The sequence below is a fragment of the Pelobates fuscus genome, chromosome 11 (genome assembly GCF_036172605.1).
Source record: "Pelobates fuscus isolate aPelFus1 chromosome 11, aPelFus1.pri, whole genome shotgun sequence".
Classification (NCBI taxonomy): Eukaryota; Metazoa; Chordata; class Amphibia; order Anura; family Pelobatidae; genus Pelobates; species Pelobates fuscus.
In genome coordinates this window covers 26419019-26445330 of record NC_086327.1, presented here as the reverse complement: position 1 = coordinate 26445330, position 26312 = coordinate 26419019, and the positions used below count along the sequence as shown (strand labels likewise).

At 43.6% G+C, this 26312-nt stretch overlaps 1 protein-coding gene across 1 annotated transcript in view; it reads right to left on the bottom strand.

Annotated features, from left to right (window-relative positions):
* Positions 1-26312, bottom strand: part of FUZ (fuzzy planar cell polarity protein) — an 86133-nt gene that overhangs the window by 24675 nt on the left and 35146 nt on the right. The window contains exons 7-10 of the mRNA XM_063437016.1: positions 6303-6398; positions 5402-5508; positions 2928-3007; positions 518-619 (exon numbers count right to left, since the gene is read on the bottom strand). Coding sequence (XP_063293086.1) covers positions 518-619; positions 2928-3007; positions 5402-5508; positions 6303-6398 — 385 coding nt within the window. The remainder of the gene's footprint in view (positions 1-517; positions 620-2927; positions 3008-5401; positions 5509-6302; positions 6399-26312) is intronic.

Below are 26312 nucleotides of genomic sequence, written 5' to 3'. Positions count from 1 at the left end.
TTCGATGAAAATTTAAGGTGTTTTTTTTTTTCCGGCCCACATAAACTTAAACCTTGTTTATGTGGCCCGTGCTAGACTTTGAGTTTGACATGCTTGCTGTAGTTTGATTAGTGTGTGTGTGTCATTCTTTCTCCAAATAAAAAAAATAAAAAAATAAAAAAAGATAAATGTTCCTGTGTCCTCTAGGGATCAGTGATAAGCTGCATATGCATGTACAAGCCCACTAAAATATGAGGTATTTAATTAGAAACATTGTGACAGCTAGAACAATGGTTTGACTTCTGAATATGTTCCCAGGCTTTCTTGGGATTAAAATAGAGCGTGAAGATAATAATAATAATTGCTGCAATTTTAATATACGTATGTAAGGAAAATAAGTGTCACATGAAAAACAGGTTAACACAATTAATATTAAATAGTTTATTCTGTGATGTAATTTCCAGAGAAATTATTGTTTCCCTTTTAATTACAACTGCATAGATCTTTGAGGAGCCCTAAAATAAAAATAAAAACGTACTTGTTTTTCCATCGCTGGAATCTGATGTGAAATAGCGTGAGATGGCAAGAGTATAAAAGGTGCGCAGAGCTGATCGTCTCTGTTCCAAAGTAAGTTTCAGTTCTGTGGTGGGTGAAGATAAATAAATAATATGCATAAATAAATCAAATATACAAACCATGACAGTACATATAATTAAATAAACAACTCATTCGTTTTAATAAACAACTGAGTTTACTGTTGTTACTTGCATATACAGATACTGTAATTTTCCATGAATTCTTTTCAAAAAAATGTTAGTTTAAAATTGGGGGTCGTCTTATACAAGGAATGTCGCTGCTGGGGTTAAAAAAGCCAACCAAGCTAGTCACATATGGCTGGAGCTCCTTCAAAAATCTAATAATTAATCCAAATACTTACAGTACTTACTCAGTGCAATTTGGGCTCAAAACTTGGCTACATGCTGACAGAACACTCAGCTGACTTGGGTTTGCTGCTGCCAGGTTCCTGCGGGCATATGCTGTGTTATACACTTCTGCAACCTGCTGACATACTTGAAGCAGAGGAGGTGCTTCTCCATGAATTTGATCGATTGTGTGCGCGGGTCTGGGAGATCTTGCACAACCACATGCTTCCTCGCATCACTCTGGACCACACCAAGACCTCACGGCCTCGGACTACAGACAGATGCGGCAGGGTGAGGCCTTGCCCAGACATTCCCCATAGGGTAACACTGGCAGAGGGCATTGTTGGCGCCAACAGCAGGACAGCGGTCCAGGGAATCAGTGTCTGGACGTAGCCGGATCTCGGGGAGCGGCCTAGTGGAGTGTGAGGGAGAACGGGACCGGTGGGGATCCTGATCAGCAAAACTGGACTTGAGTGCTATAGGTGTTTAAAATATGCATTTCTTAATTTGGGGTTTAAAAAATAGGGGTCGTCTTATCCATGGGTGCATCTTATACACGAAAAAATAGCCAGAAAATATATTGCCAGATGGATGCCTAGAATAAGAAGCAAGGCAGTTTGGCAGTGGTGAGGTCCACCCTTTTTCCAGTTGTGCCCACACACAAAGGGCATCTCTAGCTATATGGGTTGGGTCACTGGCAACCACCCTCAGGGTCCTAATTACCCAATCAGGATAATTGGGATCTATGGAATACATATGCACTGATACCAGAAGATGCATAGACCTTTAACAACATGTGTTCATATAAGGGACAAGAGAACAGGGCTTAACTCAGGGGAGCTAAGGGAAGCAAATTGTGGCTCTCCTGGTTTGGTAGTGGTGGAGGGGAGCAGCAGCCAAGAGACGCTCCAGAGTTTCACAAATGGGTTGGTAGATATTCAGTAAAATATACAAATTAAAATACAATTTTGAAATAAAACATGTGAATACTTTCTTTGTTTGTTTTATTTCAACATTGTATTTTAATTTGTATATTTTACTGAATATCTCCCACACCATTTGTGGAACTCTGGAGCTTCCTGCTAGCCTTTGAAGTCTGGGTACCACGCTGGTTGTTGTGATATGCCCGATTTTATCTTAAATCTTGTAAGTGCACTGTTGTGTAATAAATGTGTTACATTTTAATACCATCTGGACTATATTTTTCTTCTCTTTTTGTTACTCTGAGCCATTAAGCAGACCTTATCTGAAGAGAATCCATCTACCTTCCTGACCCTATATATGGGAGAAATGCCTGAATACATATCAATCCAGTGAGTTTTCTACCACCCTCACCTTGATATCTATATCTTACATACTACACCATATATGTTTTATTTATTTTACAGAATACGTCACATTGTTGTCTAAGGTTGTATAATATTCCTATTATTCACCTATTTAGTGTTTGGTTATATACAGCCTTTATCTATTTATTTTATTTAGTACCCTTTTTGGTTTTTCTTTTTTGCTTTTATTAATTTCAAGTGTCTTGATAGGGAACACTTTTCCTTAAAGGGTCTTTTTGAATTATGGAGCATATAGTGAACGATTCTTGAAATTATATTACTTTAGATTACTTTTTGTACACAGTACTGGATAAGGAGTTTGTGTCGCGACAGAAAACATGTTCAGCTGCATACTGACTGTTTTGTTTTTACCCTCAGCAGATGAGTGTGAACTTTTACATTACATAGTATGTTTATAATGAAGCTCTCAGCAAAAAAAATAAAAACAATCCTGTAAAACAGGAAGATTTCATGAAAATACAGCTTCATATGCACGACCTGCGACAGATACAGGAGTGGCTTTTTTAAACAATAGCCTTTATTTCAAGCGAACCAGAATAAAAAGTACCCTTGTAACTTCTATTTAAGATCACTTGATCAGACCAAACAGCTCAAAGCATAAACAATGGAGTAATTATTTACAGGAAAAATTCCCATTTGAATAAAAGAGGGCTGATGAAAAAAAAAAAAAAATTACCTGGTGCTTGCATAGCTTCCACTGGGTGAGCCTGAACAGTGTATAAACTTTTATTGAAATCCCGGTTAACCAGTAATAGTCTGCAATGAAAGAGAGTTCATTATGTTTAGAGAGCAGGTAAAAGTCAACTATATTAACACTGGTGCCACTGCCAATGGCCTTCATGTGGTCAAGACAGTCCAAGCAGCAAGATCTATGCCCCAGTTGCCTTAGATGTCTTAGTGGCCATCTGTAAAGACCAATGTTCCACTGGTTGGCTATATAGACCAAGCTCCTACTTTCCCAAATGTCCCAGTGGCTGGCTGTGTTGACTGAAGCCCCACTGACTGACTAAGAAGACCAATGTCCATATACTCTCCAGTTGGTTCAGGCATACTAGTAAAGCAGGAAAGGGGTATAAACGTCCACTCTTTTTTTAAATGAGAATTCTACATGCAGACAGTGGGTGGAATAGGTTGGTTTAGACAAAAAGTTTCACCTGGTATTTACTGAATTAACGAATGCATTTAAAGGAAGTTTTCTCCTGTGGTTTACCCTAAGACAGGGGTGGGCAATCTGCGTCCCTCCAGTTGTTTTGGACTACATCTCCCTTGATGCTTTGCTAGCATTATTGCCTTATTGGAGATGTAGTCCAAAACATCTGGAGGGCCGCAGATTTCCCACCCCTGCCCTAAGATATACACCGTTAAGCCCCAACATTACCACCAATAACAGGGGAAGTGAATAACACTGATTATATTATTACAATGGCACCTGCCAAAGGGTGGAATATATTAGATAGCAAGTGAACATTCAGTTCACTGACAAAGTGGTGCAAGGAAGGGCAACCTATGAACTGCCATCAAGGTCATGGGCACCCAAGTGGGGAGGGTAGGCTAGCCAGTCCGGTCCAATTAGACTGAATAGCTACTGTAGCTCAAATTGGTGAAAAATGTAATGCTGCAAATGATAGAAAGGTGTCAGAACATATGACAGTGCACAGCAGTTTGCTGTTTATGGGACTGCGTAGTCCACAGCAGAAAGTTCCTGGGGACGTGAATGTCAAAACTGGACCATGGAGCAATGAAAGAATGTTTTCTGGTTTGATATTACGCTTTTTTTTTTTTTTTAAATCAGGTGGATGGCTGGGTGCGTTTGCGTCGTTTACCTGGGGAAGAGATTGCAGCAGTCTACGCTATGGTAGGAAGGCAAGCCGATGGAGGCAACGTTATTCTGTGGGCAATGTTCTGCTGGGAATCCTTGGGTCCTAGCATTCTTATGGATGGTACTTTGACACATATCACCCACCAAGAGACTGTTGCAGACCACATACACACCTTCATAGCAATGGTGTTCCATGATGGCAGTGGCCTCTTTCAGCAGGATAATGCACTCTGTCATACTGCAAAAATTGTTCAGGAATGGTTTGAGGAGCATGACAGAGTAAAGATGTTGCCTTAATCACCAATTTCTCCAGATCTCAAACCTATTGAGCATCTGTGGGATGTGCTTGAACAAAAAAATCAGATCCATGGAGGCCACATTTCACAGGACTTAATGGATCTGTTTAGAGGTTTTGTGGAGTCCTTGTCTTGATGCATCAGAGCTGTTTTGGCAGCACGAGGGGGCCTACACGATAGTAGTCAAGTGGTTTGTGTGAGTGGGCAGTGTGTGTGCCTGAGATGCAGTGTGTGTGAGGGTGGCAGTGTGTGTGAGAGGGCAGTGTGTGTGTAAGAGAGGGAGAGTTCAGTGTGTGTTAGGGGTGCAGTGTGCGTGAGAGGTGCTGTGCATGTGTGAGAGGTGCAGCGTGTGTGAGGGGTGGAGTGTGTGAGAGGGCAGTGTGTGTGAGAGGGCAGTGTGTATGAGGGGTGCAGTGTGTATGAGGGGTGCAGTGTGTATGAGGGGTGCAGTGTGTATGAGGGGTGCAGTGTGTGTGAGAGGGCAGTCTGTATGTGTGAGGGGTGTAATGTGTGGGTGAGGAGTGTGTGTGAGGGTTGTAGTGTTTGTTTGTGTGTGAAGGGTGCATACGATCTATGATGTGTGCAGGTGGGTGAGATGTGAAAATCTATCTAATGTCTCCGACTCCCTTCTTCTTACCTTTTACCAAGGATGGGGGGACATAATGTTGCAAGCCTTGGTGGTCATCCCACAGAAAGCATTCGTTCTTGCAAGGAATAACAATTCATGTAACACTCCAAACACAAAGTATTTTAGCTAGTGCAAAATTGCACTAATCTCTTTAACCCCTTAAGGACACATGACATGTGTGACATGTCATGATTCCCTTTTATTCCAGAAGTTTGGTCCTTAAGGGGTTAAAGCTCACAGACAAAACTGCTGACATGAATAATCAAAACAATCAATCAGTGATAAGAAATGACGTGCATTATATTTTTATTCTGGATATCTGGCTAGTAAGTGTGTACAACGTTGTATTTCATTTGCATGTTTGATATGTATTATGGATTATACCCACTAAATGGTGTTGTGCTTACCCCTGAATACCATGATGCAGGGGCACGGAGGCCGGGAAAGCTCTCATCTGTACTCTCAAACATGACTTAATGGGATCCAAAACAGGTTTCCAGAACCTTTCCACCAGCTACATAAAAAAGAAAGGGCAGGTAGTAAGTCATTAAGCATCATCAAAATCATGGTACATGAAGGCTGGAGAGACTGAAACTGTGTATACCTGCTGTAAAATGCATGAAATATGCAATAATTCTAACACCATTACAATGTGACCTCATTATAGAATAATGAGAGGACCCCTTAATTCCCTTCAGCGGACTGTGAATATACAGGTTGCCATAGAGAAATATGATCTATTAAATGAAAAAAACTCTTTAGTTACCTTCAGTCCAACTGACCGTGGCTGTAACACAATTATAACAACCACCTGCAGTCCTGATAATGCTACCTAATAGAGCAATCCTATCCTATGATGGCAATAGGTTGGCTTCATTGCATCATGTGAATTAGTGATGTCAGTCACTCCATTGCAACACTATACTAGTAAGCAGAAGAAATGCTGGCTAGGGAGTAGCTACGGCAACCACAGTACACTGTGAGGAATGCAGGAGAACCATCTGTAAGAGGATTCTCATTCTGTCTCCTGTCAATTAATTCTTGAAATATAGGTGTATGTTGACTCAATCTTGCAGAACAGAAACTCTGTTTGTCAGTTTGATTATTCTTTCCAACCGGTTGAATCAACAAGAGTCTGTGTATAAAATGTTAAACTCTCCAGGTAAAGATATGGTTGGCAAACTGTAAGCAGAGCCTGGTCAGGAAAGAACGCTAACAATGTGTGAGAAGTTAAAATTTCTTTTAAAAGAGTGAAACTCAGGTGTACTGTGATAGGTACACTTTAGTAATCTCTAGCTAGGGACCTACCTCTGTTTCAACCTTCTGCAGAGTTGGACTTGGCCCACAAAGAACACATACATCTACCCCAGGAACCAACTGAAAAGTCAGAAGTCTGTGAGGAACCTTAAAAGAAGCAAAGACAGGAAAATTAAAACAAATTTGCAATTCACAAGTAAAAAAAAATTTAAAAATGAGATCTTAAGCAATATTAAGTTAGAGTAAGAGAATATTCAATATTAGTATGAATAAAAAAAAGTAGAAAAGCGGGAGAAAGGAGTGGCACAGTGCCCCAACACATTTCACAATTACAACCACTTAATCATAGCCCTATATTATAGATGTAGGATTTTGTCCCAAGGCCATGTTGTTGAAAGTACAAAATGTCAAAGATATAGTGAAGGAAATAATCCTAATTCTGTTACCACAGGATGAATAATTTTAAGTCATTTTGAGTTGGAATTCTCAAGAACCTCCGCTTGATACCTCAGCATTTTGAAATAACTTAAAACTGGATCACCAGAGACATCATCTAAGAACTGCATTATATCTTCCGAAGGACAAAGTGCAAACTCAAGTAACCAGTAAGCATAAACTCAAGTAACCAGTAAGCATATCTGCTTAAAAACTCACTAGTATGGGGACCGGTCTACCATGCCAAAGTGAATAATCTGCTCCTGGCACCCAGAAAATGGTATCAAAAACCCATACCCCGTTGCGGACAGACTCACACCCATAGACATTAGTGCTTTTAGTGAGTCTGATTGGACTTACATCTGACAATGGTGCACCTTGAACATATTTTTTATTTTATTTTTTTATTTATTGCAGCTTTATCAACGATACAATAACATTTCTTAGACAAAGTAGTCTTATCAACCAGCATATCATGGTAACACATTTTTCATCCGTATATTGTACATTTCAGCATTCTGTATAGGCTTTGGTCGAACTTATATATAAACAAAACAAGTGCACACTCCACAAGAAAGGTGAAATTAGGCTCTACACTCAAGTAAAGGATTCCCTTAACCTTCACAAATATAGACAAAGAAATACAAAAATAAGTGGAGCACTAAGATACCTGTATAGTTGTAGATATGGTGTTACACACACAGTCTTTTCAGGCTTTAGAGACACTTCACACGCTGGATGAGTTGAAGACACCAGGAGGATACAAGAAGAGGGCAGTGGATCCCCTTTAAAGATCCCAAGGCGTATATCACTAGAGCCAGGTGACCCTGTGGCTCTATATTTGTGAGTTTACATTTTATATGCGTACTGCTCTCTATTTTTCCTTTGTAAAATATTTGTCTGCACCATGATTTGGTTGTTTGTTATTTGCAGGCTATAATACAGTATTATCCATATACACTATATCTACAACTATACAGGTATCTTAGCGCTCCACTTATTTTTGTATTTCTTTGGTCGAACTTATGTGTTGTATAGTCTGTGATTATTATGAACTTCGTGGTTCGGTCATCAGTTAGGGTTGTTTCGTAGGTATTGGACCCATGGGTCCCATATATATGTGTACTCGTGATATTGATGTGTTAGGGAGTAGCATGTCTCTTCCAGGTTTCTGATAGTCTCTACCTTTTGTATCCATTCTCGTGTGGTGGGTGTGTGGGGCTGTTTCCAAAGGACCGGGATAAGTTGGTTTGCTGCTGTGATGAGATGTATCAGAAGTGTTTTTTCGTGTTTATGCATTCCTGGGGATGGAAGGAGAAAAAAGTATGTGTCTGGGTGTAGCAGGATGTTTATCTGGAGGATCTTGTATAGTACACCCGAGATTCGCGTCCAGTATTTGCGGATCTCCAGGCAAGTCCACCATATGTGTGTAGTTGTACTGTTGGTTTGCTGGCATCTCCAGCATCTATCTACAATTGTGGGGAAGAGTCGATGAAGCTTCGATGGTGTATAGTGCCATCTGGCTATCCGTTTATAGTTGCTTTCCTGTGCTATCGTATTTCTAGAGGTTTTGTGTATTTGTCTGAAAATCTGTTTCCATTTGTTTCTGGGTATCTCTATCTGTAGTTCTCTTTCCCATGTAGTGGTAAACGTTGGTAAGTTGTGGGTATGTGTTGCTTGAATAGTAGTGTACATTAGTGAGATGTGTTTCGTTTTTAGATCCTGGTTGGAGCAGTGTTGTTCGAATGCCGTTTGTGATCGGTTATTTCCCTGTGTTAGTGGTCCTGAGTGTATGAAGTGCTTTAGTTGGTTGTATTGGAACTTTTGTATCGCATTTGGGGATTCAATAAGGTTATGTAGTGGTTTGACCTGCTGTTCTCCAGATTCTTCTAGTAAGTCTTTCAGCAAGGTATGCGTTTGTTTGGAAGGGTTTCAGCGCCTTACCATCTGCCCCGGTTGAAAAGTGTGGCTTATGTGAGATCGGGTAAAGACAGGTGGGGTGAGATTTGTTCGTTTGGTTTGAGGGTCGCCCAAATGCGCAAAGTGGGTGTGATTGTGGGATGTGGGCCCTTTATCAGTAGTGTTTGTCCTGTTTTGTGCCATGGGATTGTGTATATGGGTGCTCGGAAGAAAGTGTCTTCGATGGTCACCCATTGTTTTGTAGTGTTGGTGCATGACCAATCATAGAGTCTAGTCAGGTGAACTGCTTTATAGTATCTGCCTATATCAGATAGGCCGAGGCCCCCTTCTTCTTTCGGTCGTGTGAGTAGTGTATGCGCTAATCGAGGGCTTTTGTGGGACCAAATGAAGGTCGTGAATATCTTGCGTAATGTGCTGAACCATGCCTTCGGTATTGTTATGGGAAGTACTTGTAGCATATATAAAATCCTGGGCAGGACATTCATTGTTAGGATGTTCAGCCTGCAGAACCATCCAAATTGGGGTTTATTCCAGGCTGTAAGATCTGAGTGAATGGTTTTTTGTAAGTTTGGGAAGTTGCTTTCGAATAGGTGTGCTGTATCCCTGGTGATGTGTATTCCTAGGTATTTTATATTATGTGGGGCCCACGCAAATTGGAATTCACGTTTCAGTGTTGTTGCGGTGTGTGCCTGCATGTGTATTGGGAGGATTTCGCATTTATTGAGATTTGCTTTAAAGTTGGATATTTTACTGTAAGGATTCATTTCTTCCATTAGGTGTGGGAGTGAGTCTAGCGGGTTTGAGATTAAGAAAAGCATATCGTCCGCAAATGCGGCTATTTTATGATCATGTTTTCCCGTTTGTATGCCTTTAATGTTGATGTTGTCTCGGATTCCCTGAAGGAGTGGTTCTAGGATAATGATGAAGAGGAGGGGGAGAGGGGGCACCCCTGCCTCGTGCCGTTTGATATTGGCACGCTATCTGAGAGTTGTCCGTTAACCCTAATGTTGGCTGTGGGGTTTGAATATATTGCATTTATCAATTTTTGCCAATTAGGTCCGAAGCCCAGGTATTGGAGCGTGTATAGCATTAAGGTCCAGTCCACTCTGTCGAAGGCTTTTTCAGCATCTATGGACAAGAGTAGACTGGGGTCCTTCGATCGTGTGACCTGGTGCACCAAGTTTATCATTTTCGTGGTGTTATTTTTCGCTTCTCTACCGGGCACGAAGCCTGATTAGTCTGCATGTATTATCCCCGGCAGTAGGGGGCGAAGCCTGTTGGCCAGGATTTTTGTAAATAGTTTGAGATCTACGTTTATCAAGGAGATCGGTCTATAGCTACCGCACTGGGATGGGTCTTTTCCCGGTTTCGGGATAAGTGTGATTGTGGCGTTTAGTGCCTGGGGGGGAAGTGAGTTACCTTGTAGAAGGGAGTTAAAGGATTTTGTAAAATGTGGGATGAGGGTGGTGGCGTATGTTTTGTAGTATTTTGTTGTGAACCCACCTGGACCCGGATTTTCCCAACCGGGAGGTTCTTGATCGTGTTTCTACATTTTTCCATTGTGATTGGGTGTTCTAAGGTTTTGCTCAGATTGTTCGGTAGTGCGGTATGTATTCTGTTTGTAAGGAAGCTTTGAATATCCTGGGTCAATGGGGGGGGTTTGTCTTAGGTTGTATAAGGAATGGTAGTATTCTTGAAAAGCTGTGGAGATGTCTGTTACTAGGTGGGAGATGTTCCCTTTTTTATCCCTTATGGATGGTATGAAAGTGTTTTCTCTCTGTTTTTTAAGTGCGTTGGCTAGGAATCGTCCGCTCTTCCCTCCCTGTGCATAATATAGGCTTTGTGTCTTAGCAATGGCAAATTTTGTGCGGACGTTCAAAATGGTGTTGAGTTCTGTTTGTTTCTCTAAGAGTCTTTTGTATATGGATAGTGTGTCGTTCCGGGCATGAGCTTCTTCTAGTTCTCTGATTTCTTTGGTTAGTTGTGTGACTTGTGTCTCAAGTTGTTTTTGTGTCTGGAGGCTATTTGTATGATTGTTCCTCTAATAGCACTTTTTTGCGCTTCCCATATGATTGGGCATGGTGTTTCTGCCTTAGTGTTTGTTTCAAAGTATTGAATCAAGTGTTCGTCTATTTGGGTTTGTATTGCTTGATCGTGAAGTAGATTGTCATTTAGTTTCCATTGTGTCCTAGTGGGTGTAGGGTGGGGATTGTTATCGTCATTGACAGTGGGGAGTGGTCTGACCATGTTATTGGGGCATATTCACAAGTCTTGATGAGGTTCAGGAATCTATGCGGAGTAAATATCATTTCAATTCTAGAGTATGTTTTCGATGAGCGTGAGTAAAATGAGTAATTGCTATTGGGGTGCGTCACTCGCCAAGTGTCATAGAGTTGGTGCGTGTCTAGATGTTTTTGTATCTGGTTCCTCATTGAGGTCTGATATGTTTGGGCTTGAGAGGTGGTGTCTAGTGTACCATCCAGTGAGACATTAAGGTCCCCTCCCAGAATTAGTAGTCCCTCTGTGAATGTTTCTAGCTTGTGGAGTATTTTGCGTAGAGTGGGGGTTTGTTTCCTGTTTGGGAGGTAGACATTGGCTAGGGTTGCTGTGGTATTCCCTATTTGTCCTTTTAGAAAAATGAACCTGCCTCCCTCATCTGAGTAATGTTCTTTGTACGTAAAGGGTAGTTGTGAGGAGAGAAGGATCGCGACCCCCCTTGATTTTGAGCCACCATAATTGCTAAAGTAACCATTGGTGTAAAATTTTGATCTGAGAGGAGGGGCTGAGTCTTTACGGAAGTGCGTTTCTTGTATATAAATTATGTCTATTTTCTGCCTGTGATAGTCCGTGAGTGCTTTGTGGTGTTTCTCGGGCGTGTTGAGGCCTCTGGCATTGTGTGTTAAAATTTTTATGGTTGTCATTGTTTTGTAGGAGTACGTGTTGTGTGGTGGGATGCGTGTGGTCCCTGTGGGGTTTGCTTGGGCTTGTAGTGCAGACTATTTCTGGTAGAGTTTGTGTTCTGCGTGTTCGACCTCACGTTTAACAATTTTACACATCATATACAATACACAGCTGTATGATGGTCAACCTCGCAAAACAGTAGTTGATACAATATTAATTAAAACAGTAATAACATACGAACAAAGAGACCGTCAATATTTCCCTTCTGGTTTTCCTTTGAGTTGTCGGTCAACTATATACAGTGGTTTAATACAAGTGTGTATCTGAGAGAGTAAGATTTCCAAATTCGGAAGGGTATCACTCTCCGGTGAGTTTAATTCACTGGTGTCTGCCCCTGAGATGTCCCTGTATCTGCAGTGGGCTATGGTGTGAAGATACCGTATTTCGTGGTGGGGTGGTGTGGGTGTGTCTGCGTTTGTGTGTAGCGTAGATATTGAATGGCCGTCGTCTATTGGAGAGTCGACGTCGTGTTATTTGTAGTCTCAGTTATTTTCTTAGTTATTTAAGTGTTATTCAGTAACTGTTCGGGTGGAGCTTGCGGGTGAGATCGCTTGTTCCGTTTGTCTGTTTAGAGGAGGATATTTGTTTGGGATAATTTGGATGTAGTGGTAAGTTGGGGAGTGTGTGGTCACCTGTGTGTTTGGCATTCCCAGATGGATCATGATTTTTTTGTTTTTGTTTGCTTCTGTATGACTGATGATGGTTGTCGTGTATAGCTATCTTTGCGCTCGTCTTGTGTGGGTCTTGCATCTATGGAGGGTGGCCTAATTTTGGAAAGTCTTTGTTTTGTGTGCCTGAGTATCGTCTTTGGGGTTCAACCTAGTTCTATTAATTATCCTGAGGCCCCGATTAAAAATGTGTAGGTCACGTGGGTTGTCTAGTCATATTGTGCAGATAGTTGAGATCTCTCTCAGTGTTGGTGTCGTCACCCTCTTAGTATTTGTGTATTAGACCCAGTATGGTGTTACAAACTAATTACCTTTAAAGCTAACATGCAGACAGTATTAGATTATACGACCTGTACATGAGGTTCTCTTGATTTTTTTTGTATTTTTTTTTTGTATTTAGTTTCCGAGTCTTGCAAAGTTTTTCAGCTTTAACGTTCAATTCTGTATGTATTGTCTGCCTCAGTTATTGCATGTCCCTTGGTTCTTTATATCGGTGTGCTCAGTAATGTCCTTCTGGGGTTATTTAACGTGAGTGATGAATGTTGTGGTGTTCTTGTTCAGTCCCGTCTTTTTGTGTATTGTGAGTTCCATCTTGTCCATCTGGGAGTTTCTCTGGTATGTTGCTTATTCGTCCCTGGGTCCTCTGGTTCGCCTGTCGTCCCTCTGGGGTAGGCCGTTCTGTCCTATTCTTTGTCTCTTCGATGGTGTACGCCATTTTTGGCCATTTGATTGGGTATCCAGCATGACGGCCGGGTCGGGGGCATACCAGTTCGCGATATTGACTTTTGTCAGGTTCAGTGCTTCGGTAAAGGGGATGACGTCTTGGTATGTGGAGATTGTGTAAGTCGACCCTTTTTAAGCCTACAATCAAGGCAAAGGGGAATCCCCATCTGTAGCGTATGCTACGTGCTCTTAGTTGGTCTGTGATCGGCCGTAGCGCCCTTCTTGCCTGGAGGGTATGCCAGGATAAATCCGGGTAGATCTGGATTTCGTGTCCCTGGTATAGTAGGGGTGAGGATGTGTCTCTTAGTCTCCGCAGGATGTCCTGTTTTAGGGTGAAGTAGTGAATGCGACAAATCACGTTGCGTGGTACCTCGCTTGTGCCATTTTTGGGTCGTAGGGACCTATGTGCCCTGTCTAATACCACTGGGGAGTCTGGGGAGCGGTTTAGTATAAGGTTGAACAAGGTGGTTAGCTGTTCTTTTAAGTTTTCATTTTCTGCCCCTTTCCCCTATTATCAATATCATCCAGTGATCTCTGGAGCATGGTTAAATGCCTTTCTTGGGTGGTGAGTGCCTGGGTGAGATCCTGTATTTGTGTCTGACATGTGCCCCTGTCGTCTTCTAAGTCTTGCACCCTTCTGCCTACCTGCTTAATTTCAGAGCTCAGGCCCTCCATTTTGAGTTGGAAGGCAGTTTCCAGTTTTCCTAGCATTTGTGCTAGATCCAGTCTGGATGGTAAGTTTCTCAGGATGTCCTTTATATCCACGTCCACAGAAGCAGAAGAGGCTTCTGATTGTGCAGGGCTCGGTGGTTCCGAGTCTGTGTGAGTTGCTGCCGGCGCCATGATGGAGTCTCCTGTGTCTGCCACGCGGACGGCATAATCTTTGAATAGGCGGGTGACCGAGCCCGGTTTACCCGCTGGCGGTTTCCCCTGTGCTTGGTGCGGGGTTTGTTGCCTTTTGTTGTTCCCCATCGTGGGTTAGATCCTCCGTTTTTTCGCGGTCTCTGCCCGTTGTGCTCGGAGCCGGTTTAATGTGCGGCCATTCGTGTCAGCTGCTAGCCACGCCCCCCTCCAATCCAATGTTGTGACCACCTTGAACATATTGACTCCACTTCCTGACCTGCTCCTGAACAAATTCCTGACAGGACTGGACAGATTCCGCTATTCCCAAGTTAAGTCATACTATGTTTATCAGAATGAATGACACCTATTCCACAGGAAACTGACGACATTTAAAGCGGCACTGTCATGCCGAACTTACCTTTCCTCAATCTCTTCCTCTTCTCCGCCTCTCTCAGGATCTGTTATTCTTTTCTTCCATTCTTCTTTAGTTTTCTTTAAAATTATAAGACAAAGTAGGGACTCTTTGCCTTATGGAGGATTCCTCCGCTTGACCAGCTCTGACCAGCGGAGGAGCAAAGTGTGCTTCATTTCCGCTGGTCAGAGCAATTTTCCCATGATCCCTAGCTTTCCTCCCAGTTCCCACAATACTTCCTGTCAGTATTGCCGAAAGTCCTGTCACTTAGACAGAACGCCGGCAAAACTGCCGAATTGCATCCTAACAGAATGAGAAGAGTTTCTCCATTGGTGTTAGGATGCAATTCGGTACTTTGTTCGTATCGGAATTTCATTCTAATGAATGAAACTCCGATCCTATTCATTGCTGTGGCTGCATCTTGAAGCCGCTTAGTAGATAACTCCCTAATTCCCACGGTATCAGGGAGCTATCTACTAAAAGGCTGAAAGACCTGAATTGGTCTTGAAGCCAAATGTACTAATACTAAGTAAAGATTACTTAGTATTAGTAAATAATATGCCCCTACTCGCTATACCGCGAGTAGGGGCATGTCTAGTAAGCAGTGAGCAGCCTGTGGCTGGGGGCCCTAATAAAATAATAAGGGGGGGGACCTACTGACCTCCCCCCCTGACCCCCACCCCTGCGCTGTGGGTGGGGGCCCTAATAAAATAATAAGGGGGGGGGACCTACTGTCCTCCCCCCCTGGCCCCCACCCCTGCGCGGTGGGAGGGGCCCTAATAAAATAATAAGGGGGTGGACCTACTGTCCTCCCCCCCTGGCCCCCACCCCTGCGCTGTGGGTGGGGGCCCTAATAAAATAATAAGGGGGGGACCTACTGTCCTCCCCCCCCTGGCCCCCACCCCTGAGCGGTGGGTGGGGGCCCTAAATGAACCCCCCCCCATCAAGGTGACTAGGGGTCCCAAGCCCCTAGTCACCCCCCCCACCCAAAACATTCTATCCCCTACCTACCCCCCTCACCCTAAAAATAGTGAGGGGGGAATAAAATAACTAACCTGTAAAAAAAAAAATTAAACTTACCATTTGACGTCTTCTTTTTTCTAAATTCTTCTTTCTTCAGCCCCCAAAAAAGCCAAATAAAAATCCATCATACCCGTCGCACTTTAAAAAAAAACAAAAAAAAAACGAGCGCCAAAAAAAAATTAATCCATGTTCACCCATGGAGGGCACGCCGCGTACTGAGCTCCGCAGGGCGGGTCAAGGCTTATATAGCCTTGCCCCGCCCTGCAATTAGGCTTAGAACACACTGATTGGTTGGTTTAAGCCAATCAGAGTGCTCTGTGTCATTTTACACAGCGTGGGAAAACTCAAAAGAACTTTCCCACGCTGTGTAAAATGACAGATCACTGTGATTGGATGGTTTTCAAGCCATCCAATCACAGTGCTCTGTGTCATTTTACAAGCGTGGGAAAATTCCAAAGAACTTTCCCACGCTTGTAAAATGACACAGAGCACTGTGATAGGATGGATTTCAAGCCATCCAATCACAGTGCTCTGTGTCATTTTACAAGCGTGGGAAAATTCCAAAGAACTTTCCCAAGCTTGTAAAATTACACAGAGCACTGTGATTGGATGGCTTGAAAACCATCCTATCACAGTGCTCTGTGTCATTTTACAAGCGTGGGAAAGTTCTTTGGAATTTCCCCACGCTTGTAAAATGACACAGAGCACTCTGATTGGCTTAAACCAACCAATCAGTGTGTTCTAAGCCCAATTGCATGGCGGGGCAAGGCTATATAAGCCTTGACCCGCCCTGCGGAGCTCAGTACGCGGCGTGCCCTCCATGGGTGAACATGGATTAATTTTTTTTTTGCGCTCGTTTTTTTTTTTTTTTTAAAGTGCGACGGGTATGATGGATTTTTATTTGGCCTTTTTGGGGGCTGAAGAAAGAAGAATTTAGAAAAAAGAAGACGTCAAATGGTAAGTTTCATTATTTTTTTTACAGGTTAGTTATTTTATTCCCCCCTCATTTTTTTTTAGGGTGAGGGGGGTGGGTAGGGGTTAGAATGTTTTGGGGTGGGGGGGGGGGGGGTGACTAGGGGCTTGGGACCCCTAGTCACCTTGATGGGGGGGGGGGTTCATTTAGGGCCCCCACCCACCGCTCAGGGGTGGGGGCCAGGGGGGAGGACAGTAGGTCCCCCCCCTTATTGTTTTATTAGGGCCCCCACCCACCGCTCAGGGGTGGGGGCCAGGGGGGAGGACAGTAGGTCCCCCCCCCCTATCTTTATTTAGGGCCCCCACCCACCGCGCAGGGGTGGGGGCCAGGGGGGAGGACAGTAGGTCCCCCCCCCTATCTTTATTTAGGGCCCCCACCCAGCGCTCAGGGGTGGGGGCCAGGGGGGAGGACAGTAGGTGTTTTCTCTTCTGTGGGGTGGGGCTCTTCTGTGGGGTGGGGCTCCTCCACTACCCCCCACCCCACTTTTTTCTCCCTGCTTGCCTCTCTTCTGCCCATACCCCCCCCCCCCCTTTTTTTTCTTCGATCTCCATAGCTTTCTTCTGCCATCATCTCAGTGGTGTCTTGTGGATGGAGACGCTCGCTTTTTTATTAGGTAGTATATTGACTTAGTTGGGTGATGGGATTGTGTTGTGGACACTGTCAGGAGACTTGTATAAGGCAGTATCACTCAAAGGTGATCTCTCCATAGTACTGATGTTCATGCTGGTTCCATCAGACTAATATGTACTTTAGCCTGTACTAAAGTAGATATTGCACTATGAGATACGTGTCCGATGTTTATTATTGTTTGTAATTCTTTGCGGATGTCAACTACTTGGCAAAACTTTTTTGCACTGTATTATTTTTGTCCCATTAACAAAATTGAAAATAAAGATTGCCAAAAAAAAAAAAAAAATGCCCCTACCCACCTCACATCCTGGAGCCCACTGTAGTGGAAACAGTGCAAGTGTCAGCTATGTGTGCTAAAACCCCACAGATGCATAGGCAGAAGGGAAAGAAATATCTGCAGCCTCACTGTTCACCACAAAGTGGCAGCACAATGAAGCTAAGATATTGGAGGGTGCAACATGCACATTCTACTCAACGCCACATGGCACGGACTCCAGAACAGACCTCCTTCTGGTCACTCTCAAACAGTTGCAAATAATAGTCAACTCTGAGATTAACCAGATAATCTGGTTAGACCACGCCAACACCCTAATTACCTTAAACCCCCCTCAGAGAGCGTACTCATGGATGTGCAGCATTAACACTTCCTTACTTAGGGATAGGCAAGTGGTCGAGAGGCTATTAGGGTCCTGAGGGATAACTTTGAACTACTCCACTGGGTTGTCGGCCCATAGGGCCATAATTAGGAGTCATTTTATAGCAGCAGCATCCCATAAAATGAAGGAAAACATAAAGCAGCTGCTGGACTTCCAGGCCATCCTGTATAAACTGAAATCCACGCATAAGTCCAACCCCAGCCGCCCGTCTTTGAGAGAACTGCAGGCAGTGCATAGGATGATGTGGCCCTACAAGTGACGTGGTCTCAGAGGCATTTCTATGAGAAATCCACCAAGATGAATTCTCTGCTTGCGAACCGGGCTTAGGCAAATAACGACGAATAAGAGTAAGGAGGGTGTTCTGGCCACTACCACGGATAACATTAGAGAAGCATTTACAAAATGTTATACTTGTGTACGGGGTAATTAGAGGACGTACAATTAAAAGTATGTAGTTCGATAAGGACCAAAGTCGGTTGAGGTGTGCCGAAACCGACGAGAGGTCAGGCCTGCAAAAGAGGGCCCACCTGGTATATTGATGTAAATAATAAAGGGTGAGGTGGGAGGGGAACTTCCAGACAGCGACGATAGGTAAGCTGGGGTTATTGGGGATTTAAATAGGAAAATAACCCCTTCCACGTATACTATCATTCCCCTAGCCACAATGAAAATAAATCTGAATACCTATGAGCACTCAAGGTGTTCTATAAAAAGCTGCAACTTAGCCATATCATAAGAGGGCCTGGATAGCTTAGAGCAGGCTTCCCAAAACTCCGGCCCTGCAGATGTTGCTGAACTACAACTCCCATAATTCTCAGCCTATCTATTTCATTCATAGAAACATGGCGAGTTGTAGTTCAGCAACATCTGGAGGGCCGGAGTTTGGGGAAGCCAGGCTTAGAGTTGGATATCACACAAAACAAAGTGGGCAGATCATAATTTCGCTAACTGGATCTAAAGCCCTTGGTCCTGATGGCTTGGAGAAAAGGTTACTAGAAAACCATTAGGGATGTCCTGTCTCCACATTTCATCAATCTTTTTAAGAAACTGAAGCAAGGTCAACCCCTCTCTCCGGAAACAAAGCTAGTGAATGTGATCCTAGTAACAAAAGAGGGGGCAAAGATCACCAATTAATCTGCAACTAGAAGCCAATCTCCTTGAGCGACATGGATGCGAAACTTCAGGCAAATATACATGCGCTTAAAATAAACTCACTATTGCAGAACCTCATACATTCCAACCAAATCAAGTTCAAACCGAATAGACAAGTCCTTGAGAATACTAGCAGGACGGTGAACATGATCTGGGCGGCTGGGTTGTGGATGCCTTCTCTGGTCTTGTTCTTAGATGCGGAGAAGGCATTTGATCACATACAGTGGCCATGTTGCCTTGGTTTATTAATGAATTGGGACTTCCCATGAGCCTACAAAGGTATTCTAAGAGCCCTAAATGCTGAACAACAGGTGCAGATAGCCATCCCATAGTCAACAGGCTCCCCCTTCATTTTACATAACGGGACTAGACAGGGATGTCCGCTTTCACTGCTTCTGTTTGCACTGTCACTAGAGCCCCTCCACCATTAAATGTACTGGGCAGGACATACAAAGTCTCTGCTTATGCAGATGACATGCTCCTGACCCAAGCCAACCCAATGTAGACCCTCTCACCTCTATTTGAAGCCGAAGTGCCCCGCTACAATCAGCAATGAATGCTGCCGCCAGGCTGATCTTTCTCACCCATCGCTCCTCCCATACATCGCCCCTCTGTCGATCCTTACATTGGCTTCATGTATCTTATAGGTGTCAATTAAAAATACTAACCCTTACCTATAAAGCTCTAAACAACTCTAGTCCATCTTACATTTCTTCACTGATTCGTAGATATGCCCCTTCTCTGTCTCTCCGCTCTTCCAGTGACCTTCTCCTGTCTGCTGCTCACACCCTTACTGCTAACTCGCACTTGCAGGACTTCTTGCAGGCAACTCCCTTCCTTTGGAACAGCCTGCCTACTCCCATAAGACTCTCCCCTAGTCTTTAATTGTTTAAAATGTCCCTCAAAACACATCTGTTCAGAAATGCTTATGGACTCCCAGAGTATCTTATCTATACCTATCTGTCTCTTGCTCTCCTAAAGAGCCACACTCCACTCTCACCTCCAGTTCTGCTATGTTTCCACCTTGTTTGGTGGCTGTCACCCCTGCTGCCCTGTTGTGTATTTGTACCCCACCTCCTCTAAACTGTAAGCTCGTTTGAGCAGGGCCATCAACCTATTGTTCCTGTGCCACTGTGTAATTGTCTCAATTATTGTAAATTTCCCCCCTTTTCATAACGTAATGCGCTGCGGAATTAGTTGAGAGCTATATAAATACCACCAATAATAATAATAATAATAATAATATAATCTTGGAAAAGCGGTAATCCCCTAAATGTTGCTCTAAACAGGTAAACAAGTGATCTTAACCCCTTAAGGACGGAGGACGGTTCAGGACCGTCATCGGCATTTTTGCGTTGCCGACCGGTGACGGTCCTGAACCGTCCTAACCGTCCAATGTACTTACCCGATCGCCGTCGTTCCCCCGGCGGCGATCGGCGGTGCTCCCGGTGTGGGGAGACTGCCTGCAGCCCAGACAGTCTCCCCATGGCGGATTAGGACCCCTGGGGCCATGTGATCGCCCAACAGGGCGACCACATGGTCACAATAGGTGTCCTAGTCTCTGCCTGCAGGGGGACTGTCTGTGCTGACAGGCAGTCTCCCTGCATGTGTAAAATCATAAAAAAAATTTAAAGTGAAAGTTAATAAAAAAAAAAATATTATTATATATGTGTATATATATGATATATAGACATATATTATACCTATATAATATATGTCTATATATCATATATATAATGTCATGCTAAGTGTATTTTTATATTAATATGTACATATATTAATATAAAAATACACTTATAATTAATTTACACACTTATATATATAATATATATAATAACTATATATATTGTATATATATATTATTATAAAATATGAATAATAAATAATTTAAATTAAATTAAAAAAATGAAAAATAATAAAAATGAAAAAAAAATTATATATCTATACGAAATTTTATTCTAACTGTATTTTGATATTAATATATATATTTATATCAAAATACACTTAGAATGAAATTGTATATATATCTATGTATATATAAATAAATAAAAAGAATGCAAACTATTCATATGTCCATATACAAAATTACATAAATAATTATATAAATATACACGTAGACTTCAAATATATAAATATGCATATATATTTAAATTCTACGTGCGTATTTATGTAATATTTTTACATAATTAAGTTATTTTATTGATTGCAATTTAAGGGACCTGCCTGCCAACCCAGGCCGAAAGTCCAGAGAATTTAATTTGCTATCACTGTATTTTACCCTGTAACGTTCTACGACACCCTAAAACCTGTACATGGGGGGTACTGTTTTACTCGGGAGACTTCGCTGAACACAAATATTAGTGATTCAAAACAGTAAAACATATCACAGCGATGATATTGTCAGTGAAAGTGACTTTTTTTGCATTTTTCACACACAAACAGCACTTTTACTAATGATATAATTGTTGTGATACATTTTCCAGTTTTGAAACACTAATATTTGTGTTCAGCAAAGTCTCCTGAGTAGAACAGGACCCCCCATGTACAGGTTTTATAGCGTTTTTGAAAGTTACAGGGTCAAATATATGGGTCAAATATTTTTACATTGAAAATTGCCAGGTTGGTTACGTTGCCTTTGAGAGCGTATGGTAGCCCAGGAATGAGAATTACCCCCATGATGGCATACCATTTGCAAAAGAAGACAACCCAAGGTATTGCAAATGGGGTATGTCCAGTCTTTTTTAGTAACCACTTAGTCACAAACACTGGCCAAAATTAGCGTTCAATTTAGTTTTTTTACTTTTTTCACACACAAATAAATATGAATGCTGACTTTGGCCAGTGTTTGCGACTAAGTGGCTACTAAAAAAGTCTGGACATACCCCATATTGAATACCCTGGGTTATCTACTTTTAAAAAAATATGTACATGTGGGGTGTTATTTAGCAATTTATGACAGATAATAGTGTTACAATGTCACTATTGATACATTTTAAAAATGTATGTTTTGAAACCGCAATATCCTACTTGTACTTATAGCCCTATAACATGCAAAAAAATAGCAAAAAGCATGTAAACACTGGGTATTTTTGAACTCAGGACAACATTTTGAATCTATTTAGCAGTTTTTTTCATTCGCTTTTGTAGATGAGTAAAAGATTTTTCACGTAAAATTCAAAAAACGTGTATTTTTTTCAATTTTTCATCATATTTTTTCATTTTTTTAAAATTAAATTACATGAGATTATATAAATAATGGTATGTAAAGAAAGCCCCTTTTGTCCTGAAAAAAACAATATATAATTTGTATGGGAACAGTAAATGAGAGAGCGGAAAATTACAGCTAAACACTGTAACGGACCGTTTCAGCATACAAAGGGGAAAAATCCGTTTAGGCGATAATCCCCTTTTCTGGATACAGGCACAGCTACTGCAGAACATCACACTCCCGATCTGGATACGAAATAACACTCCGAACTGGAACAGCTGAACAAGAAAAGCAGACATCGGCTTACACTCTTGGCAGTCAGCTTACAATCCCATTCCCCCAAAGACCGAGACGACACATCGCTTTGAGGGTTAAGCAAGAACTCTAGACTGGGACACCCAGCCTGGCTTTTATTTCCAACTCACACATACAGGCCACACCCAGGGGGAGGCATAAAAGAACCAATGACATAGATGTTACCTCCCACACATCCCCTCCCCTTAGTGTGACACATAATCCCATTATGCATACAGAGTAAAATATACTTTTACACAACTTTCATAACTTTAAAACCATACATCACATTCACATAAAAATCCATATCCACAATCAATCCATTCAGGGGAACAACATATTAAAAAATGGCATGAATCCGACCAGGGGTTTAAAAGTTACTAAAAGTATCTTTTATTCCCCCTGGCTCAAACAGTAAAAGTAAAACATCCCCACAATGCATCCTGGCTTCCTCCCTTCTGCCCTGGAGATAATTGGAGAAGAAATCTAATTATCCAGGCCTAGAGGCAGACTCCATTAACCACATGGTTGCAAAAAGACAGTAAAAGACATAAACTTACATACTGATACATTTAACACATAAAACACACATTTCTACATATCCCCAGTTTAACTGAACACATAAATACCTACATAATATTTAAGACAGTATTACTGTGATATGTTACAAAGTCTTAAAGGGACATTAGTCCCAAAAGTCCCAATATGTCCATTGCTGATTTTAAAGGGCCAGTAGCAGCAATATAAATTATTACATGCCCAAATATAGTGTTTATAGAGCAATATGTCCATGGGCCGTAGTCGCAGGGCAGGAGGCTAGCAGCCAGGCCTCTCCAGTTCCCAGTGGCGAAGCTGGTTTCGCCACATTTCTCCCCTTTGCCAATTAGACTAACAGGGTACCTGACTTTCTGCCGGTCAGTGCCCTGGTTAGTCCAGCAACCCACCCACAAAATAGAAATAACCGAGCAGCCCACCCACACTAACCGGTTACTACATCTGGGGGAGGAAGGATTTTGTCCAAGTTCTGGTGTTTCACCACTGCTGGGTGGGAGACGGGTAGGCTGCCTTGGTGGGTTGCTGAGGGGGCAGAGACCAGCGGTACTCTGTCCTGTGGCCAGCACTACCACGGGAGTAGTCTGGTGGGCGTCGGGTTGCTGGAGACTGGCTGTCTCCCCTTTAGGTGCGCAGCTCGACTGCCGGAGGGGGAGACCGACTGTCTCCCCTTTGGATCCATCACACTGAGGCTGGGGAACAGGACCGACCGTCCCTATCCCTTGTGCTGTAAGTGCAGAGACTACGGTCCCATCTGCACAGTTGTGGGGCTTAACATCTCCCCTTGGTGGGTTAGGCTGCCGCTGGAGAGAGGGTGTAACAAGTTCCTCTCTCTGGACGGTAAACTGCCGCTGGGGAGGGGGTTTAGCAGGCTCCTCTCCCTGCCACTCTCTCTGCTGGTGGAAAGGGGGACCAGCTGTCTCCCCTTTCATTCTCTTGTCCGGCTGCTGGGGTGCGAGACCGACTGTCTCTGCTCCCTGCAGGACACACTGCCGCTGGGGAGGATGGACGACACCATCAGCTCCCTGGGGCACACACTGCCGCTGGGGAGGGAGGACGCTGCTCTCCTCTCCCTTCGCTTCACACTGCCGTCTTGGCCTCTCACTTTGCTGCTGGGGGGCAGGAACAACAACCTCTGCCCCCTGTAACTCAGCCTGCCGCTGGGGAGGAAGGACTGCACCTTCGGCTCCCTTGGACACACACGGCTGCTGGGGAGGATGGACGACACCATCATCTCCCTGGGGCACACGTTGCCGCTGGGGAGGGAGGACGCTGCTCTCCTCTCCCTTCACTTCACACTGCCTTCTTGGCATCTCACTTTGCTGCTGGGGGGCAGGAACAACAACCTCTGCCCCCTGTAACTCAGCCTGCCGCTGGGGAGGAAGGACTGCACCTTCGGCTCCCTTGGACACACACGGCTGCTGGGGAGGATGGACGACACCATCATCTCCCTGGGGCACACATTGCCGCTGGGGAGGGAGGACGCTGTTCTCCTCTCCCTTCACTTCACACTGCCTTCTTGGCATCTCACTTTTCTGCTGGGGGGCAGGAACAACAACCTCTGCCCCCTGTAACTCAGCCTGCTGCTGGGGAGGAAGGACGACACCTTCATCTCCCTGGGACCCACACTGCCGCTGGGGAGGAAGGACGGCACCTTCAGCTCCCTGAGGTACAATCTGCCGCTGGGGAGGAAGGACGACACCTTCATCTCCCTGGGGTTGCTCACAGGACCAGTCTAGGAGCTCTGTTACCTCGGGTACTGCTGGTTGCTGTTGGGCGGGAGGACTGGTTGTCTCTTCCCAGGCCTCATTGATGAGTCGCAGGTAATCCCCCTCCAGGTTCCATTCCTCGGTGACCAAATATCGTAGGTCTGCCTCGAGGTCCATAGCGCCAAAGAGACCCAGCATGTTCTCTCGGATGCCGTACAGGTCCCAAAAACGAGAGCCGGTATCTTCCCCAAAGTCCTCGTCACCACTATTATCCCAAAATAGACCGGGGCCAGTGTAATCTCCGCCTTCTGGGAACTCATACTCTGCCATCCTGGGAACACACTGAGCCGCGTACCACTGTAGCGCCTGGTACGCGTCGTCGAGCGTCAGTTCTGCGTATACTAGAATCTCGAGTCTAGTCACCCACTTTTCTGTGGTCTGTTTTCTCAGGAGGAAAATCCGCTCTGCCATTCTCGCCAGGATTCGCTGCCTTCTGCTGCGGCGCTGATCCCCTCGTGAATACTGTACTTCTCCTATGGCTATGTCCCACAATTCGTCTCTGGCCCTCTGTCTGTACATCAACAGGTGTTCCTCTGGGACTACTCCAGACCCCAGGCGTACGTAACTGTACACTTTATCCTGAAGCTTCTCCTCCATTTTCTGAGTTCCTTTGTAGATAGGGTCGCTGTACGGATACTAACGTTGCCCTCAATTTGTAATCCAGAAATGGTGTTGTCTGTAGCTGTCCCTCTGGTTGTAGGAACGATCCCGCCGCTTGCCACCAATTGTAACGGACCGTTTCAGCATACAAAGGGGAAAAATCCGTTTAGGCGATAATCCCCTTTTCTGGATACAGGCACAGCTACTGCAGAACATCACACTCCCGATCTGGATACGAAATAACACTCCGAACTGGAACAGCTGAACAAGAAAAGCAGACATCGGCTTACACTCTTGGCAGTCAGCTTACAATCCCATTCCCCCAAAGACCGAGACGACACATCGCTTTGAGGGTTAAGCAAGAACTCTAGACTGGGACACCCAGCCTGGCTTTTATTTCCAACTCACACATACAGGCCACACCCAGGGGGAGGCATAAAAGAACCAATGACATAGATGTTACCTCCCACACATCCCCTCCCCTTAGTGTGACACATAATCCCATTATGCATACAGAGTAAAATATACTTTTACACAACTTTCATAACTTTAAAACCATACATCACATTCACATAAAAATCCATATCCACAATCAATCCATTCAGGGGAACAACATATTAAAAAATGGCATGAATCCGACCAGGGGTTTAAAAGTTACTAAAAGTATCTTTTATTCCCCCTGGCTCAAACAGTAAAAGTAAAACATCCCCACAATGCATCCTGGCTTCCTCCCTTCTGCCCTGGAGATAATTGGAGAAGAAATCTAATTATCCAGGCCTAGAGGCAGACTCCATTAACCACATGGTTGCAAAAAGACAGTAAAAGACATAAACTTACATACTGATACATTTAACACATAAAACACACATTTCTACATATCCCCAGTTTAACTGAACACATAAATACCTACATAATATTTAAGACAGTATTACTGTGATATGTTACAAAGTCTTAAAGGGACATTAGTCCCAAAAGTCCCAATATGTCCATTGCTGATTTTAAAGGGCCAGTAGCAGCAATATAAATTATTACATGCCCAAATATAGTGTTTATAGAGCAATATGTCCATGGGCCGTAGTCGCAGGGCAGGAGGCTAGCAGCCAGGCCTCTCCAGTTCCCAGTGGCGAAGCTGGTTTCGCCACAAACACAAACACCACAAAAGTGTCAAAAAGATGCCTGGTCGCAAATGTACAACATCGCAAAAAAAGTCCGGTCCTTAAGGGCTTAACACCACTGTAAAAA